This window comes from Typopeltis vanoorti, chromosome 10 (assembly GCF_054136105.1).
Source record: "Typopeltis vanoorti isolate ZY-2024b chromosome 10, IOZ_Tvanoo_1.0, whole genome shotgun sequence".
Lineage (NCBI taxonomy): Eukaryota > Metazoa > Arthropoda > Arachnida > Uropygi > Thelyphonidae > Typopeltis > Typopeltis vanoorti.
In genome coordinates this window covers 2,962,945-2,983,561 of record NC_143558.1, presented here as the reverse complement: position 1 = coordinate 2,983,561, position 20,617 = coordinate 2,962,945, and the positions used below count along the sequence as shown (strand labels likewise).

At 35.8% G+C, this 20,617-nt stretch overlaps 1 protein-coding gene across 2 annotated transcripts in view; it reads left to right on the top strand.

The window, feature by feature from the left end:
* LOC150102131 (uS5 assembly chaperone PDCD2-like) overlaps positions 1-20,617 on the top strand; it is a 152,789-nt gene that overhangs the window by 28,680 nt on the left and 103,492 nt on the right. Inside the window, exon 4 of one of the 2 annotated variants that reach the window (XM_090399445.1) lies at positions 8,834-9,018. In XM_090399445.1, the coding sequence (XP_090255571.1) occupies positions 8,834-9,004 (171 nt within the window). In that variant the 3' untranslated portion in view covers positions 9,005-9,018. Of the gene's footprint in view, positions 1-8,833; positions 9,061-20,617 lie in introns of those variants that run through there. The other variant, XM_090399446.1, reaches the window with a different exon arrangement.

The following is a 20,617-nucleotide window of genomic DNA, read 5'->3' as shown; positions in this document are numbered from 1 at the left end:
CCCAAGGTCATATTCACCATAGGAACATTTTGTTCTCTCCACTTGATGCTGGTTAATACATAAAATTAAATCATAAACCTATAAACAAAATATTTTGCTATGCCATAGTAATGATATTTTTGTTGTTGGATCTTGGATTCCATGGTTGTGACGCTCTACGTATCTTTCTTCCACATGTGAATGGCTCGAAGTCATTTATCACTATTGAAAGAGAAATTAGCATGTCGGGAAATTAAAATAGTTATTTATCACACGGTTGTAAAGTCCATAATTTCTAAAATGAATGGAAGAAATTAATATTGCTAATTTTCTTTCTTTTAAGGTTACACGGTGATCAGAACTCATATTTGTATATTTAGAGACACAAAAACACATGTGTTGAACAGATTATTTTATTAATTACTAATAAAATAAAACTTGACGTTTCGACCTCTACATCGAGGTCATCATCGGAAGAATACAACTGTATAAGGAACCAAGCTACATGCCCATGCCCTGTATACCGGTAAACTAAATCTACATAGTTAATAAATCCTTTTTCCTAGCCTGACCTCTAGTGATAAAAAAAAATAAAAAAATAAAATAAAATAATTAAAAAAAAAAATATTATAAATAAATAAATACAACTACAATAAACTGCTAAAGTCCTCATGTATTAATATTCTTCTGGATAGTTCTGATTGTTATAAAATGATTTCTTTCAGTTGCTGTTGAATGTTCCAAACACTTCACAAATATCCCACTACAAACACTTCTTGTAGTGGGATATTTCTAAGGCTAGTTCAGGTTGTTATACAGGTTGTAGATGGGTCTTCCACATTCTTGAAATGGTTACGCCATCATTTTTGTTGAGATTTGGGTTGTGTTTGAGCATCTCACATGACTCTTTAAATTTTCTCTCAAACCAGGTTTTGGTGGAGTGTAGGGACTTGGTATTTTTCCAATCAATTCTGTGGTATGTTTGGAGTGCGTGGTCAGAAAGGCCGGTTTTACCAAAATGGAGGTATTTAATGTGTCGTTTGTGTTCGTCTTATCTGATTGGGATAGTTCGCCCTGTTTCCCCTATGTATGGTATGTTACATGTTCATTGTATTTTGTATACCCCTGGGTGTGCTAGGTATAGAAGAGGATCTTTAGAAGAACTGAGTAGGTGTCTTAACTTATTTGGGGGGTTTTAATGTTGTATTTGCAAAGTTTCTGTCTATTTTTTCAGAAATGCCTCTAACATAAGGAATGGCAATAGCATTCTTGAAATCTTTTTTGTTCTTACTGATATCTTTATGGAGGATCTTGTGAATATTTTTTTACTGTATCCATTTTTGATAAATGTTTGCTTGAAGATCTCGTATTCCTGGTTTAGAGCCTGTTCATTAGAACAAATAGTTAGGGCTCTGTGTTTAAGGATGCTTATGACACCTAGTTTTTGTGTTGGGTGGTGGTAAGAATTTTTGTGTATGTATTGGCCTGTGTGTGTAGGTTTGCGGTGAACTGAGAAGGAAAGACAGCCAGAGGGAAGACGTGTGACAGGTGTGTCTAGGAAAGGAAGAGAGTTGTTTTTTTTTTCATTTCAGTGGTGAATTGGATACGTTTATGTTGTTTGTTTAGGTGGTTAAGGAATGTATTTAGAGCTTCGCAGCCGTGGGGCCAAATGCGAAAATATTGTCGACATATCTGATCCAAATTTTGGGCTTTAGATGTGCTGTCTCTAGAGCACGTTGCTCAAAGTCTAAGTTAGCTATTGGGGGAGAAAGTGGTGAGCCCATGGCTGTACCTTCTTTTTGAAGGTAAAAATTGTTTTGCCACACGAAATATCCGAAGCGGAGTACGTGGGCAAAGAGGGCCGTGATGTCATGTGGAAATATGTTCTGTAGGAGCAAGATTGTGTCATTGATCGGGACATTGGTGAAAAGGGAAGTTATGCAAAGCTGACTAATAAATCTTGGTCATTGAGTGTAATGTTTTTAATTTTATTAATGAAATGTTGTGTATTTTTTATGTAGGAAGGGGACTGACCTACCAATTCCTTGAATGTGGCAGCTAATTTTTTGGCTAAGTGATAATTTGGGCTGTCAATTCCTTCAACAATCGGACGAAGCGGTGCGCCTGGTTTTTGTATTTTTGGTAGGCCACAAATTCTCGGTGCACGAGCATACTGAGGTATTAATTTTTTTGTTGTTTCTTCGGGCCACGTGTGGACGGATTTGATTAATTCAGTTGTTTTCTTTTTGTTACGTTTTGTGGGGTTGTAGTTTACCATTTGGTAGGTGTTGTGGTCTGATACCGCAAACCTACACACACAGGCCAATACATACACAAAAATTCTTACCACCACCCAACACAAAAACTAGGTGTCATAAGCACCCTTAAACACAGAGCCCTAACTATTTGTTCTAACGAACAGGCTCTAAACCAGGAATACAAGATCATCAACCAAACATTTATCAAAAATGGATACAGTAAAAAAACTATTCACAAGATCCTCCATAAAGATACCAGTAAGAACAAAAAAGATTTCAAGAATGCTATTGCCATTCCTTATGTTAGAGGCATTTCTGAAAAAATAGACAGAACACTTCACAAATACAACATTAAAACCACCTTTAAACCCCCAAATAAGTTAAGACACCTACTCAGTTCTTCTAAAGATCCTCTTCGACACCTAGCACACCCAGGGGTATACAAAATACAATGCACATGTAACATACCATACATATGGGAAACAGGGCGAACTATCCCAATCAGATAAGACGAACACAAATGACACATTAAATACCTCCATTTTGGTAAAACCGGCCTTTCTGACCACGCACTCCAAACATACCACAGAATTGATTGGAAAAATACCAAGTCCCTACACTCCACCAAAACCTGGTTTGAGAGAAAATTTAAAGAGTCATGTGAGATGCTCAAACACAACCCAAATCTCAGCAAAAATGATGGCCTAACCATTTCAAGAATGTGGAAGACCCATCTACCACCTGTATAACAACCTGAACTAGCCTTAGAAAAATCCCACTACAAGAAGACAACCTGGTGAAGTGTTTGGAACATTCAACAGCAATAACAATCAGAACTATCCAGAAGAATATTAATACATGAGGACTTTAGCAGTTTATTGTAGTTGTATTTATTTATTTATAATATATACAGGGTGTTCGGGATAAATTTGACATATTTATAATTAATTATATTTTTCCGTAAGTTACATGTATTAACACACACTTCTCTTCATTTAAAAGTTTGGACCCTTCTTCATTCATATACAAGATGTCAGAAAGGATGGATAGCTGGAACCCACCTGAATCATGGAAGAGAATAACTTGTATCATGATGATTCGTGCCCGCCATCAAAATAAGGATATTACGACTGCTGCCCAATGCTCCCTGAATACAGTAAAAACAATCAGGCATGAACTAGAGACTTGCAATGGTGACTACGAGGATGTAGCAAGAAGGAAGATCCCTAGCAGACGATCTGATGGCGTTCGTACAGCAGAATTCCTCGCAAATCTGCAGGAACAGGTGTTGAAGAACCCTGGCATTGGAATTCGGGCTTTGTTCGTGGAGTTGCTAACTGTAGTCAAGCCCTGGATAACAAGGGTAGCCAATGGTAGGCCGTATGTATGGCAGCAGGATTCGGCCCCTTGCCACACCTCTGGGAAAAGTCAAAAATGGTTGTCTGAAAATTTCTACGACTTCACCAGTCCAAATGTTTGGCCTCCAAACTCCCCAGACCTTAACCCCATGGATTATTTTGTATGGGGCGCAGTTGAAAAAGACACCAATCGCACTTCCAGTAATACAAAAGCCCAGTTAATGGATAAAATTAAAACAGTTTTTGCGGCCCTTCCCAGGGAGACTGTAGCATCAGCTTGTTCGAGGTTCCGAAGCAGAATTGAAGCTGTGATCGATGCTAATGGTGGTTATTTTGAGTAAATCTTGTTGATAGTATTGTAATTAACTCTGCCTGTAATGTTTTTTTGTCAATTCATTAAATTTAATAGATACAAAGAAGATTTTCTTTTTCCTTACGAAACTGTCAAATTTATCCCGAACACCCTGTATATATATATATATATATATATATATATATATATATATATATATATATTTTTTTTTTTTTAATTATTTTATTTTATTTTTTTTTTATCACTAAAGGTCAGGCTAGGAAAAAGGATTTATTAAGTACGTAGATTTAGTTTACCGGTATATAGGGCATGAGCATGTAGCTTGGTTCCTTATACAGTTGTATTCTTCCGATGATGACCTCGATATAGAGGTCGAAACGTCAAGTTTTATTTTATTAGTAATTAATAAAATAATCTGTTCAACACGTGTGTTTTTGTGTCCCAAAATCTACAAATATGAGTTGCTAATCTTCAATGCATTAATTAAATAAAACCTCCACAAGATGCAGAAGTTTTATTTTTATTATTTTCTTTATTATCAAACTTTTATTGATAATATTTTTATTTCGGTTCCTGGTAACATCCTGTACAGAAAAATTTTTCTTTACCCAGATTTTGTCTAACAGACCATTTCACTGAGAGGAAGTGAGAATATATGCACTTGCTCATTGGAGTCCAAAAGTGTATATTTTCTTTTTTGGTTTCCATAGTAGAGTATTTGGTTTCTTCCTTCATCCCACACTCTTCTTATATACAATGTAGATGATATCCTTCCACTGTATGCTAAATGCACTAAAGTAATTTCATAAGCCAGCTTCTAGGTAGTACATGATGTAAATACCGGCCTTGGCCAAAGGATTAGCATATCTGTCCAACCAACATGCTGCAGGTTCAAATCCTGCTGTGGGCATTGATGCTTGTGCTTATCTTTAGTTGGGAGATGATCTTCATCACCCATGTCAGACCACTGTTCTACTTATTGGAGGCTTGAAATGAAGTGACTTGAAAAGTTCTGTGTTTGGTTTCTGGAGCAGAATTTCCAAATTAGTTAAAAAATGAATAAAAATACAAAAATGAATCAAACTAGAAAAAAAGAAAAAACCATAGCCTACCCATGGTACAAATGTACACTGTTGTTCAAACCTATGGACGAATATTATTTCTGAAGATTTCAACCTCAACTTTAGACAAATCAGCTTGTGGCAATTTGTATAGTTGATGATTTTGAGTAGAAAGTGGGTACACATTCAGATTTTTGAATCGTGCGCAAAGGAATCACATGGTATCACTCAACAGGATAAAAGGCAGAAGGCTGCACTAAGCAAATTGAAGGAACCTCTTTTTATGAAGGAATAAAGTTGTTGTAATGTCTCCAAGATATTATTTAGATGATTTTAAGTGGGGAAGAATTACTGGAAAGCATGAAGAAGGTTGCAAAATTATCGATATTGCCAGAGAGTTTGGAATCTCACATAGTATTGTATCCAGATTCTGGCAGTTTTCAAACCAGTGGAATGTGTTCCAGACATTAACTAAGAAGTCGTCCTAGCTCTACCATGGAGTATGAAGTTATATTTTTGGTTATAACAGCAAAACGTAATCAACACACTATGACAGGTCAGCTTGCAAGTTCCATTCATGCACAGGTATGCAGATATCTCACAAACTGTGGCAGTAATATCATGAATCAAGAAGTCTTCAACAAGTAGGAATATGTGCCCAAATGCCTGTGGTCTTCTGCATCCCTTTATCCACTGCTCATTGTAGAGTATGTTTTCAGTAGTGTTGTATCCATAAAAATTGGACAAGACAACAATGAGCTAATGTACTCTTTACAAATGAGTCATTTTAGTCTTTCCTCTAATTCTTGACAACACTTGATCTGGCCTGAAAGTGGTACTGCTTACAATCATGAAAATATTCTTGAAAGGGATTGATGTGGTGGTGCTTGGATTGTGGTGTGGGGAGGCTTTTGCTTAATGGATGCATCGAGCTGCAAGTGCTGAAAAAAGGGAATATGACTGGTGATGATATTGCATTGAAGTTCTTCATTGCCATGTTCAATTTTCTTGGTGCTGTAGGTGAAGAATTCATTTTTATGGATGTCAGTGCCACATCAAATCGCACATGAGCAGTGGAGATACTGAATAGAGTAGCCGATTAATCGAATAGAGTAGCCAACATGCTTCCCTGATCTCAGTCCCAAAGAACAAGTTTGGATGCAATAGGAGATGCATTGATGCTCAGAATTTCTCTCCAGAAAACAAACAATGGCTTATCCTTGCTCTCTCAAGGAGGATTGGGACAGTTTGCCTGAATAACTCATGAATCACTTGGTGCTAAGCATCATGCAACATTGTGAGAGCTTCATTGCAGTTCGGGAAGGATATATTTCATCATGAAATGTCTCTCCACATAGTTTTCTCTAAGCACTGTACATTAATTCCTTAACTATGTTCTTAGCAAACTTGTTGCAATTTAATTTGTATGAAATTTATAACAACACGTTTTTTGTGTAATATAATTTATTAGCATGGTGGAAATAAATTTATGTTCACATTTGGTTGTAGTCACAAATTTTTTCACATACAGGTAAAAATGTAATTCATCCTTAGGACACCAGTGTACTTCCTAACCAGCTAGGAAACAATTCTGTAGTGACTTACTCTGCAAGATTGTGCATGGAGGGAAGAGTGCTGTTATAACAATATGCAGAGGATGCAGTGTTGAGGCCATGCACAGATGAGACCGGGTATTCTCTCTGTCTGTGGGATTAGAAATTAATGAGTCTTTCATCCAGATGTTGCATGTTCCTGCTTTGTAATTAACTTCTTTGTCATTACCATCCCTGAAAGATACATGAAAATATATAGTAACTCTATGGATCAGAAAAAAAATATTCCGTAAAAGTAATATTATTTTAAATGAAAAAAAAATATAATAAAAAACCATAAGCATCAAAAGTACAGTAAAAATCATAAACTACCAACAAACACAAAAAGCCAGCAATAATTTACAGAAAAAATAAATAAACAAATAAACCTCTAGCATGACTTATGTATGTTCAAACCTGACCGATTATTTCTTACAGAAGTTAACTGGCAGTTTCAGCTATCTGAATTACGTTTCCTTAGGATCTGACACTCTTTGTTAGAGAATTCCAAACCCAGAATTGCTCTGTTTCAAAATTTCTGCACCACACTTTTTTTGTATTCATTTGCTGTCTTATTTAAATTAAGGGGATATTAAATCCCACATTGTTTTAAAACCGAATAAGAAACTCAAAGATTGGAAACAGAGAGTTTCATGCCGAATATAGTATAATAAACTATAAAAGTATTGGCGACTACTAGCGTGAGCAAATGCATGTAGTCCTAGTACGTAGTACAAATTCGGGAAGCTCGTAGCATAGGTGGCAAAGTTCTGATCGCTATTCTTGGTATTTTCCATAATGTAAAAACACATTTCTAGGAAATGTATGCTGTTATTACATTATGGTGGGAGGTCACTACCCAGACCTGTTTCAGCCTTTATTGAGGCTTCATCAGTGAGTAGCTAGACCAAATTAATACCAAAGGGCATAACAAAAAAGAACTTATGTACTCAGCTATACGGTGCACCCATTAAGTTACTTAAATAAATCTTATTCAGTTTTAAAACAATGTGGGATTTAATATCCCATTAATTTAAATAATGTTTATGTCGCCGAAATGAAGCCGATTGGTTCTTTATATTTAAGTAATTTGCTGTCTTTATTGCTCTCTGAATTCTGAAAACCATTTTGACCACTTTATCTTTCAAGATTGATTTTCTGCAATATAATACAAACAGTGATGTTAACTTCCCTAGGGACTTCATTGTCTACAACTCAAACTGACTTCCTTTTTTTTTTCCTAATTCAAACTATTAAGTTAGAAGATATTTGCTGTTAATGATGATCTAACATACTGCCCATCTTACCAGCTATCCTTCATTCTGCATTTCTTTTTTTTTTTTTTTTCAGTCTGCATTCCTTTTCTATAGAACATATATCCTTGGTCACTGGGATTTTATGACCTCTGAATTGTACTCCTTTCCTTGGTCTGATTGCTGTTTTTATTTTCCTGGTCCGAACATCTAACTAGGGGTTCTAGAATCAGCAGGTTACTTCTTTCTCCTTAGTCTCTTGACTACATACAACACTGTTATTTGTTTTGCAACTTCTCTTGTGTGAAGTTGATCTATAAAAAAATTTTTCTTCCATTAAAGAGATAGTGATGACCAGGAGAACAAAAACAGCAATCACTACCTGTTTTCCTGTATCTGCAAACACAATAGCTGTTTTTTTTTTGCAAGCTGATATTATACAGCTATAGCTGTAAATTTCATGAAGGTAAACTATATTTCTCAGTTCATTCAGCAAAAGAAGTTAGAACTATCTGAGCATGTCAATATTTAAATTGGAGAAGTTTTTATGGAAACTCGAAGCATAGATTACTTCTTCAAACTCATCACTGTGCTCTAACGATGTGACACAAATCAACAGGATTGGACCATCTATCCTAGCCATTAAGGCTGTGAATACATGAGTTTACTTTTAGGGAATTTTACTCACTTAGTCTCTTTGTGGTAAAAATTATGATGTATATTTCAATCCTGTAAACATATATATGATTTGAAATAACTAGTTTTTAGTTACAACTAAATTGTCATTACTAAGCTATAAAGAAATTAATTTTAAGTTTTTTCACAGTAAAATATTCTTATACAGTTGACTTTCACTATAGTATACTCATTGAGAGAGTATGAAGAGTTTGCTATAGTGAATTTTCTTAATTATTTATGGATGTGCATTTCAAATTTATTGATGGCATTTGCTATAGTGAGAGTAAATGTAATTTTAGTATATGGTGAGTTATGCATAAATAAATGTGTTTATTCATTAGATCATGCCTCAGCTGCTCAATCATCTTGGACAAACAGCAGATAAGAGTCTTGATTGGGGCACTCTTCTGGTTTACACCTGCTCAAGGAGTTGCAGTGAAGGCCCAGCTTATCACACAGAATTTCTGTGGAAGCAGGATTTCTCTCTGAATACAGAAGAGGAAAATGCATGATACCACTGAAAATGGTATTGTAATTATTTTTGGAATAAATTGAATTATGCATAGTATTTTGATAAATAGTGTTCTGCTTTATATCAACATTGAAAATGTTCTAACTGCATTTAGAATACTTTATTAAAAATTAGCTACTTGTCTGTTCTCAGAAGAATTATGGTGTGGAGAAGCAAACGCATATATGCCAAAAGTACTGGAACATTTAAGAATTTATTATTTTTGTAAATCTTAAAAAGAGCCATGAAAAGCCACCATCACAGGATCATCAATTTCTTGATATGTACCCTCAAGCAGTGTACAGGTTACTATGACAGTACTACCTGATTAAGTTTACATTATGAGTACTATTACTAATCTGCTATCAATAATTTTCCTCCAGATTAGTCTGTTACTTGTTAAGCACTCCCATATTATATCTGATATTTTGGTCTTCTAAGGCACTTTTGATGGAATCCATCCACCTAAATCTTGGTCTTCCTCTGGATCTTTTTTTTTTTAGAATGTTTTTTCTAATCTTTCCTGTCTCATTCTCTTTAAGTGACAATACCACCTTAGATTATCTGTGCTCACATATTCTTGAATGCTAACATCTTCATTTTTAACATGATTCTACAATTGATACTCTCTGTTCACTTCTAATTTTTCTCAGAACTAGTCTTTGATCAGTTGCTTTATATTTAACACAGTTCTCAGATTCAGAACTAAGACTGGTTTAACTGAACAGCATCCTGTATGCTTTTATTCTACTATTCTCTAATGTACTGTTAATTTCATGTTTTGGCTAATTTCTTTCTTATTCCATATAAATTTATTCATCTGGCTCTCCACTGTACCATCTTTTCTTATTCTGTTGTTTATTTCCATATTTAATTTGTCATTTTCACTAGAAAACTGTGCTTAAATAATTAAAATATTTTCCTTGTTCTATAGGCTTGCCATTGCAAATGCACTGAAATTTTCATAGTTTCATAGTTTTCATAGGAAATCTAAATAGTGGTATCTTTTTTGGAACTATGGCAAAATTTTTTATTTTGTCATAGTATGTAGTAGATAGTAAATAGAAAATAGTTTAATTTATTAAGTTGTGTTTTGGTGGAGTTATGCTCCAGGAACTGGAGAGTTGAATGATCTGGTAATAAAAGAAAAAATTTACTTTTGTAATTTGCTGAATCCATGACTACTGTAGCTTTTTCCTTATCTGCTTTGGTGATAATAAGTTGACTGTTGCTTCATAGGTAATGTCAAGTTTTCTTTTCAGCAGGTGAGATGTTAGATGGCAGAAGCTTGGATTTAAGTAGGATGGATGAAACTTCGAAGTGGAGATTATTAGGATCTTCACTGAAAAGGCTAGATAAATTTCGTTCGATGCTAAAAAGGAAATCTAATAGTGGTATCTTTTTTGGAACTATGGCAAAATCATGTCCTTTTTGAAAGAATAAGTGTTTCCTTTAGTGTTACACGGTGATCAGCATTCATTTTACACAAATTATGGCCTCTACAACCGTGTTATAAATACTTATTTTAATTTCCCGACATTTTGACCTTCATATTAAGGTCATCATCTGGAAAAGCACCTTTATACACCTCTGGAGTACACACACACACACACACACACATATATATATATATATACAGAAATAAGCTAAACTACATTTCATACAGTGTGCTGGAGAGACAATGAATTGAACAAAGGTTATTTTACCTGCCTGACCTCTAGTGAAAATAAAATAAAATTACAATAAATAAATGAAATAAAATAAAATAACTACATCAAAGCTATATTCTATTTAAGACAAAGTCAAAGAACATTCTTTCATATAGATAGTTTTGTTACAGTAAAAATTATGTCCTAACTTAACATGACAATTGTTAGCTTAGATTTAAGATCCTGGATTACTTATGGCTCTATTTAGAATTAACTCTTAGGGAGAAATGTTAAGTGGGTAGAATATGTGCCTTCCATATCCTTGGGATTTTTAGACCATCATTATTGTTAAGTTTAGGGTGGTTGATAAGAATCTCACAGGCTTCTTAAATTTACGTTCATGCCATGTTCTGGTGTGATGTAAACAACAGGTACTTTTCCAGTCAGTTCTATGAAATGTGTTCAGGGCATGATCAGAAAGACCAGCTTGATCATCGTTATTATATTTAATGTGTCGTTTATGTTCCTTTTTTTCTGATAGGAATTGTGCATCCTGTTTCCCCTATATAGGGCAAATGACAGGTGCAATGAATACAGTATACTCCAGAGTGGACCAGCAGAGGGAGTGGATCCTGGGATGAGATGAATAAGTTCTTTAATTTTGCAGGAGGTTTAAAGGTGGCTTTAAGGTTGTATTTCTGTAGTATTCTGTTTATTTTGTCTGATATCCCTTTCATGTATGGAATGGTTACAGTTTTATTGTAGTCTAGAATACTATTTTGGCTGTAACCAATTTTTAGGAAGGTATCGATGATAACTTTTAATTCATTTTTAAGTGCTTGTTCATTGGAGCAAATCTTCAAAACCCTGTTTTTAGCGTATTGACAACCCAAGTTTTTGTGTTGGGTGGTGGTAGGAGTTTGTATATATATTAGCCAGTATGTCGGTTTTCAGTAAACAGGGAAGGAAAGACTGAAGGAAGACGTGTGACAAGTGTATCTAGAAACGAAAGTGTGTTCTGCTTTTCAATGTCATTTGTGAATTTGTGAAACTCACCCACCTACAGGTGGCTGAGGAAAGTGTCTAATGTCTGGTGGCCATGGGGCCAGATAGTGAAAACATCATCAACATATCTAAGCCAGACTTTGGGTTTTAAAGGAGAGGAATCTAGAGCACCTTGCTCAAAATGTTCCATGTAAAAGTTAGCAGTATGGGGGATAATGGTGAACCCATGGCCGTGCCTTCTTTTTGTAGGTAGAAAGTGTTTTGCCACACAAAATAGCAAGAAAGTAGTACATTACACATTACGATCTCAAAAGTTAAACAAACACAAGCTCATCAGAAAGTTCAACTTACTCAAGTCAACACAAGGACGGTCTACTCTAAATAATTGTCATGACAGACTTAAAAATTTGGTGATTAACAAATCGTCATATGTCCTAAGTCCCGATGAAGAACAAATTCTTGGAAAGGGTCTTTATTTTGTACTGGCACCAAAATGCATTCTCAAAGAACTAATTTTAACTAAGATGGAGAAAGCAGCTTCGCTACTTTCTACCGCAGACGCGAGTTTACTTCGCATAGAAGCAATTCTTGCAATCAACAATGCAAAACCTCCTTCTGATAATATATCCCCTGGTGAGAGACTTGCAATTAAAAATCTAAGGAATAACAAGGACATCGTCATCTTAAAAGCTGATAAGGGGGATGCAACTGTAGTTCTAGATAAAATAGACTACCGAGAAAATATCTTAACATTGTTAGAGTCGGATAGTTATTTGGAAATTGAGAGGGATACAGCAAAAGAAATACACAATAGAACCAATAATCTCCTACTAAAGATCACAGAAATTCCACAAAATACACGGCTTTCCATCCGTTCTTTACACCCATTCATTCCAAGGCTATATGGTTTCCCTAAGGTACATAAAGAAAACTACCCACTGAGGCCTATAGTAGACAGCATTGACTCACCCACCTACAGGTTATCTAAATATCTGGCTTCATCGTTAAAAGCTTATGCGGGAAAATCTTCTTATGTTCAAAACTCAACAGATTTTGTCTCTAAAATCAAGGACTTAAAACTCAAGTCTTCTGACATCATGGTGAGCTTTGACGTGGTAGCACTCTTTACCAACATTCCGACACAAGAAGTTCTCCATATTTTAAAGAACAAGATTTCAAATAAAATGTTCTCTCTACTATCTCGTTGTCTAAACTCTGGCTATTTTGAATTTGAAGGTAAACTTTATAAACAGGTCAAAGGATTAGCAATGGGAAGCCCCCTCTCTCCTATATTAGCCAGCATTTTTTTCGAGGATTTTGAACAAAAGATTTTGAACTTAGTTTAAAACCAAGAATTTGGCTTAGATATGTGGACGATATATTCCTCATATGGGTGGACGATATATTCCTCATATGGGTGGACGATATATTCCTCATATGGGAACATGGTATTGAGAATCTTCACAGTTTTCTCCACCACTTAAACAACCTCCATCAAGATATCAAATTGACCATGGAGATTGAAGAAAATAGTTCCCTCTGTTTCCTAGATGTTAAACTCACCAAGACGCCTTAGTCCAAAAAAGTCTCTATATTTAGAAAGCCGACACATATCTGCATGCGTCCTCACATCACCATCCAGCGCAGAAGTTGGGTATTATATCAACTCTAGTGAATCGTGCAAGATCTGTACTGTCAGATGAAGAAGAACTAAAAAAAAAACTACAACATCTTAAATGGATCTTTAAAAGCAATGGCTTCTCTTTAAAAAGTATTAACAAACAATTATTCCACCGTCAACGTAGCAATGTAGAGACACAGGACAACCCCAAAGGTTACATCTCCTTGCCATATATCAGCAAACTATCCAAAAAAAACTGAGTAGAATCTTAAAGAAGTTTCACATACAAACGTGCTTCTCGACTCTTCCAAAAAATAAGATCATGTTTCAGCAATTACAAACAAACACACAACCTTCTACAATTCCCAGGTTTATACAAAATCACATGTGAGTGTGGAAAAACCCTACTATGGCCAAATGGAGAAATCTATCTTCCTATGTCTCGAGAACAAGGGCTACTGCCCTATCAGGCCATGTCCTGTTTTTAATAAACACAAATAACGAAAGCCGCCAACATGAAGTAAATTGGACAACTTCAAACCTGCACATTTGCCACGATGAAGTAGAATGCCGCATTGTTGAGTCAAAAGAAATTACCTTGGACCCTCTTCATATGAACAATAATCTCAGCTATAATTTGCCTGACTCTTTCGGCTTTACTATCAGATACTGGCGATCTCGTGGATCCATACACGCACAGGTGTACAACAATAGAACTTTAGCACGGACTATAGCTCACGTTCATAATAACTGTAATTTACAATCGAATTTATAGCTTTATAATTTTATAGCTTTAGAGTGTCTCAATGTTTTTTTCAGTGTCTTTTAATAGCTTTCTATGTTCTTAACACCTGATGAAGTCGATCCCAATGAAACATGTTGCGTATCCAATAAATCTCAATTTGTTATAATTCTCGGATTTTTAGTCAGTTTATATAAAAAATGAATATATATATATACATACACACACACACAGTCATACCCCGAAGTTACGCAGTAGGTGAGACAAAAAAAAAATGCAGAAGTCGAATTCGCATAACTCGGGGTATAATTTTGCATGTCATTTATATATACAAACATACAAAATATTAGTTAATTGGGACCAAAGATTTACAAAAACACCTATATTTTTTAAGAAATATAATCATAATTGTAGTTTTTTGTACATAAAAAAAAGAAAGTTATTTCGATGTTGATGGTTTCATAAAATCTAATAGATTCTGTGTACAGGAATACACAGTATTCCTGTAGATCAAACTTCTTTGCTATCTCACAAATTTTTATTCTGCCTTCAAAATCCTTAATAATGTTGTTTTGTTTCCAACGTCAATGTTTTTCTTTTCTTGCTAGCTGTAGAAGAATCGGATTTGCTTCTTTTGGGCAACATTATTATTTTTTATGTGATAAAATTTTTATCAAGAACATAACATTAAACAATTGCAAGGTTTGTAGACTATAAAAATCATGTATGAATGGAGACCACGCGAAACACGTCAATGCTTGTTCACAGCATGTGCGACACTGGCAAATGCAGCTGATGCCGGAAAGATACGACTAGTGGTGAGGCGGGATGGGAATGTGTAACTCCGGATTCATGTAAGTTGGGGTATAACTGTATATATTTAGAAAATTAATATTTGTACTGACTAGAACCCGAGAAGTATAACACAAAAAAACTTTAATGAATCATGACTAGTTTCATCTGTGTCCCGATTTCTTCAGGTGAGTAAGAAATAACACAAAACTTATAAAACTAACAAGGTAAAAAACATGGACTTTTCAGCTTAGCTCAGAATAGCAACAGTCATATTTGAAATAGTGACCCGCGTGCTATTGTTAGCGTGAGTTGAATGTGAGTGACAGCTGATTTTAGAGCGCCAGTACTGGATTACTGCGCTATGGGAATCAGGCAAACTGTTTCTTTATATTCCTCTCTCACTCCTAGCCTGAATTGGTTAAGGACCGCCCAATCAAAATGGCTCTTTTCCTCATCCGGCACACTCAAGCTATTAGCTAAGGTGAGCAGCCTATTGTAAAGGTCTGTGATAGTCTCTTTACTTTCCTGCTTGCATTTATGTAGCCTCCACAGGTTCGGACCCACGCTTCTGGTCTTGGAAAACTGAGATATTAGGGTATTTTTAAACTTATTGTATTCCAAAGTGTTTCTCAGTATCGGAGAGGAATACAAAAAGTTTTTGGCCCTGCCAATCAGTTTATTCATTAATATTACGAGAAACTGAATGTCCGACCAGTTTCCGACGTTCCTTAGCTCCTCTGCGAACTTGAAGAAGGACAACACATCGTCGTGGTTCTTTCCACAGAATTGAGGGATTAAGAAGTGAGGATTCACCGTTCTGAAAAATTCTCTATCCCCCATTTTTTCAGTACTAGTGACTCCCGAATCAGCATTGTTTACATTCATGGTTAAAAAAATTTCTTTCACACTATATAAATACTCTCTATAAATATAAATATAAACTTTCTGTTTAGTTGCCTGATCTTAATTTTTCGAAACTGTTCCAATCCACTACTATTTTAATTACTGTGAATTTTATCCTGTCAGGTGCGCCATTTATGTTGTATCAATTTCTCTCTATATTACGTATTACATAGTCAAACACATCAATACAAGTAAGACTCCTTTTCAGATATCACGGGGAACCTCTGGATAACAAAGGAATTGCCTCGAGGTCGAGCCAATACCAGTGTATCAGAGTATCCGAAGGTCAAATTCTCGTAAAGCTGTAAGAAATTTATATTAATATTGCTGCGCCACTTAGGGCCCTTAGATTAAACAAACTAAATTAATCAAGATGCTATCCCAGAATTTACTCAAGTGATACCTTATCTTTGCAGACACAGCCAATATTCTTATTTCCTAATTTCCCGCTGAAGTTCATGTTAATTTTATTTGCAAGAGGTGCATCGGATTCCAAATTACAGACAATCTTGATTGGATTCAAAAGCAAAGGTTTATTGAACACTATATATATATATATACACAGAATATGATATTACAATTCTCACTCTAAGAAGGTTAATGACAGTTAGGTTAAACATACGATACTCTAACTGAACACAATTACTCAAATTGATCATTCTTTGTTATCAATTCAATCACTCAGTAAGTATTCTAGCTAGGTACGATACTTGTAGCAATAATTACTCTAAATTAGTCACAAGCAGACCACTCTAGGCAGCAATAATGTCAATTATAATTCATTACTAACATCTATCTTCACTCTGAATTATCTTAGCATTCTTTAAGCACATACAATAACTCAGTACTGCAAAGCTATAAAGTTATGATATACGACTTTAAATCACTTCAGTTCAGTTTATGATACTACTATAGTTCTGAATCACTATACAACACAAATTCCTTTCAACTGTAGCTAGCAAAATAGTAAATTCTACTTATCTATACTTGAGATTCATCACACTTGCTGATCCGTTGGAAATTTCCTCTCCCCATTTCGAAATGTTCCTTTGATTCCCTCAACAGACTTTAAGGCACGTGGCTCTCCGAGCTATCGATGAGTCTTCACGATAATCTCCACATGACGTGTGCGTAACCCTTCCTTCTAATGACAGCTGGGCCTATTCTAGCTCCTTGGAACTACGGATCTAAAATTTCCATCAATGCATTGACCAAATGCTCCGGACTGGAGGCGCTCTCACCACTGCCGAGCTCACAACACCCAAGAGACCAATACCAGGAGATCAGGAAAAGAAAAAGCCTTGTTAGGAGGTTTTTGACCCTTTTATTTCACTCCATCGCGTCGATTCCCACACTCTATGATGTCCACCTAGCGCTTGGAACATTTTGTCACATGGGTCAACGTCACAGCGACCACCTTCTCCGTTGTCCCTCTCGCGCCCGAAGGTACGCGATCGCCCGGGACAAACCGCTCCCCTCGCATTACTGCTCTGTGATCTTTAGATTTACATTCCACTCAGAATTTTAAGCAGGTCATGTAACAACTCTAAATTTTTATAGCTCTAACAAATATTCAATATTTACACATCGCAAAGTTAATTACACAAACAAGTGAGTAATCTTTACTTGAATTATTTTATAAACTACTCCTTTCTCTAAGTTTGGAACATTTGATATAAATACAAGGTTGTATTATAATTCACTTAGAGACAAACATATGTATTTATTCTCTTTTCAATGGATCTTGTTTGTTAAACTATGATGAGATTGGAATTCCTAAATTCTCAATCTATCACAATTTAACACCATGGAGTTCTGATTTTTCTATCCTTACAGACAACCTCACCACATGCCTCTCTGGCTGAATCAATCAGGGTTTTCTTCAAGGCTTACCACTGAATCTCTAAGGTTTGGTTCCTGTTCTCAAACTCTTTCATTTTTTCTTCAATAATCTTTGTGTATTTTAGTCTACAGTTCACATCTGCAAGCTGCTCAACTTTTATTCGCTTTAAAACTTTCTTACATGTTATTCTTTTCAATATGAAATTCAATTTTATCCTGCTCAAGACTAAATAGTGATCACTTCCAATTTCAAATCCTCTGTACACTCTGGTGTCCTGCACCAGGTTGAAAACATCATTATCAACGATAACATAGTCAATGAGACTTTTCTTATTCCTAGCCTCTTCTCTCCATGTGAATTTGTGCACATTTTTATGTTGGAACATGGTGTTAGTAATAACCAGTCCATGTCTTGAGCAGAAATCCAACAGGTATTTGCCATTATTATTAGCTTTGCTCTTTTCTCCAAATTTTCCTAAAATATTTTTGTATGTCTCACAATCACTTCCTACTCTGCTATTTAGATCCCCAACAAGGACCAACTTTTCCTTTCTCGTTGTGTCAGCTGCTTTCTCTAAAGCATCAAAAAATTCCTCTACTTCTACCTTAGTAGAACCTTCTGTCAGACCATAGGCACAAATAAGTCTCATTGTCCAATTCCCCATTCTGATATTTGCCCACATCACTCTACTTGAGACTGCCTGCCATTCAAGAAGATTAGCCTCGTATTTTGTGTTGAATACTACTTCTTTTCCTTGATTGTCATTGCCTGAATATAACATTTTGTATTTATTGCTTAGAAAGATCTCACCAGCTTTTATCTTTTTTGTTTCAGTCACGCCTATTATGTCGATCTGGTACTTATCTAATTTCTCAGTAAGCTCAATTTCTTTGCCATTCAGGCTTCTTATGTTAATAGTACCGATCTTTAACTCTGGGGATGTTGAGTTGGGGTGCACTTTCAGATTTGTTCCAGTAGCTGACTTTTCGTTGTTAGCCTTGGCTCCCTGGCTAAAGCGACAGGGGCTGTGTTTAACTGGGCGACGCCCCAGCCGGCATGAAATTTTGTCATGTTGTACCATCATTTTGTATATTGGTTTAAGCCAATAAGAATACAGTTTGGTCCGCTAAATCCCAAATTGCCAGCCCATCCTCGTTCGTTCAGTATCCAGGTAGATACCCAACAGGGTGCACCATGAGAAGGTGAGGATTGGACAATAGGTCAAAAGCCCTGGTCGGTTCTCCGCATTCCTTTAAAGGCTATGTGGAGGTCTCTTCTCAGTTATACAGCTTTAACCCTGTGGTATCCCATTATTTTTTCTTTCATATATTTTATGTATTTTCCTATAGCCCTGCCTTTGTGAGGCACGCAGCATCTTAGGGACACAAAGGAAAAGCCCGGGGTCGAGCCAAAACCTATGTGGCAGACACTTCGTTACCTATTTCTCGTTTAGTTCTAAGAAAATTTATTGAAACTGCGCCACTTAGGACTATTAGATTAATTAAAGGATTAATCAAGAAGTTAATCGGGTTAATCAGGTAAGGAGTGCACAATGATAACACGAGATTTTGCAATCGTGACCGTATAATACTTTCTACAAATTTTCCCACCCAGATTTGTACCTAATTTAACAAGTGGTGCATCGAATTCCATTAAAGAGCCACAGTAAGTTAAAGAAAATAAGTTTTAATTAACAAAATGTACATATTACTAATAATACAAAAATCAAAAGGTTTCATTCAAACTTAGTTAAAGAATATATCAATTCTGATAGCTCCAACACTTTCCATAGAGACACACATTAAATTTTCATTAACCTTAACTACCATACACAAAATATCCATCTCACACCATAATCTTAAATCCTTGGAATCTCAATTAACAACCATTCCTTGGGTCAAATCCTCTTAAACATATTTTAGACATATTCAATATTCAAACTTGTGTTACACTTAATCCATTCATATTATTCTACACACTAACTCTCTTTCCTATAGTTTTTTTCTTAGAAATGTCTCTGAGTCCTTCGTTTTAAGTTTACATAACACTAACTCCATGGATTACACACAAGAAAAGAAATGGCAAATTTTCTACTTATCTGTTCACGACAGTTCCGTTCCTTTCTTGCACTAAATTCTGCCCTCACTGCCTCTTGCTTTTATATAGCACGGTTTGGGTTTCCGATCATCGATATGCTAACGTGATCTTCTATCTGACCTCTTTTGTTACAGCTTTCTGGACACGTACTTTCCTAGATGTTCCATGTGCCATAGCCTGCTGCAGTATCTCGGGATCAGACTTCCCACCTAAAACTGTCCAATCGCATGCCAGCGACGGACCTTGCACCGCCGAGCTCTGATCAACACGAGGTGAAGACTCAGGAACAAGAGAGCGAGGGGGGGGTTCTAATCCTTTTACACCTCCTCCCTTATGGCCATCAACGTAACTTTGTCCGTTCACACGGCATGTAGAAATCGCCGTCACGAGTGTATGACGTCATGACTAGGAGTCCGGTCATCTCCCGCGACTCCTAGTCACGTTCCACGAGGACCAGATCTCTTGGGAAGCTGTCTGCTTCCCCCCCCGAATGTTTACACAAGTTATGTTGTCCTGGCCTTACATGTTATTTCACAATAAAGTTTAATTTGCATGGTAATGTTGGTTTTAACTCCATTTTAGGATATACATATGATATATACACACTCTTCTTACATAAGTATTCAGAACTACTCTTACCCAGATATCAAGCATGTTTTAAATGTTTCTTAATTGGGTGTTTGCTCTGTTATGCAATGATAAGATGAAATATCTTATGTTCCAACTTATCAGGGTATAACAACCCTTAAGCACCCCCCCTCACAGAAACTAATACACACACACACACAGAGACAAGCTAAATTACATTTCACACAGTATTCTGAAGAGACAATGAATCTCTTCAGATTCATTGTCAATGGTTATTTTACTGGCGTGACCTCTGAAAATAAAATAAAATTACAAGAAATAAATTGAATAAAATAAAATAACTGTATCAAAACTGTATTCTATTTAGAGCA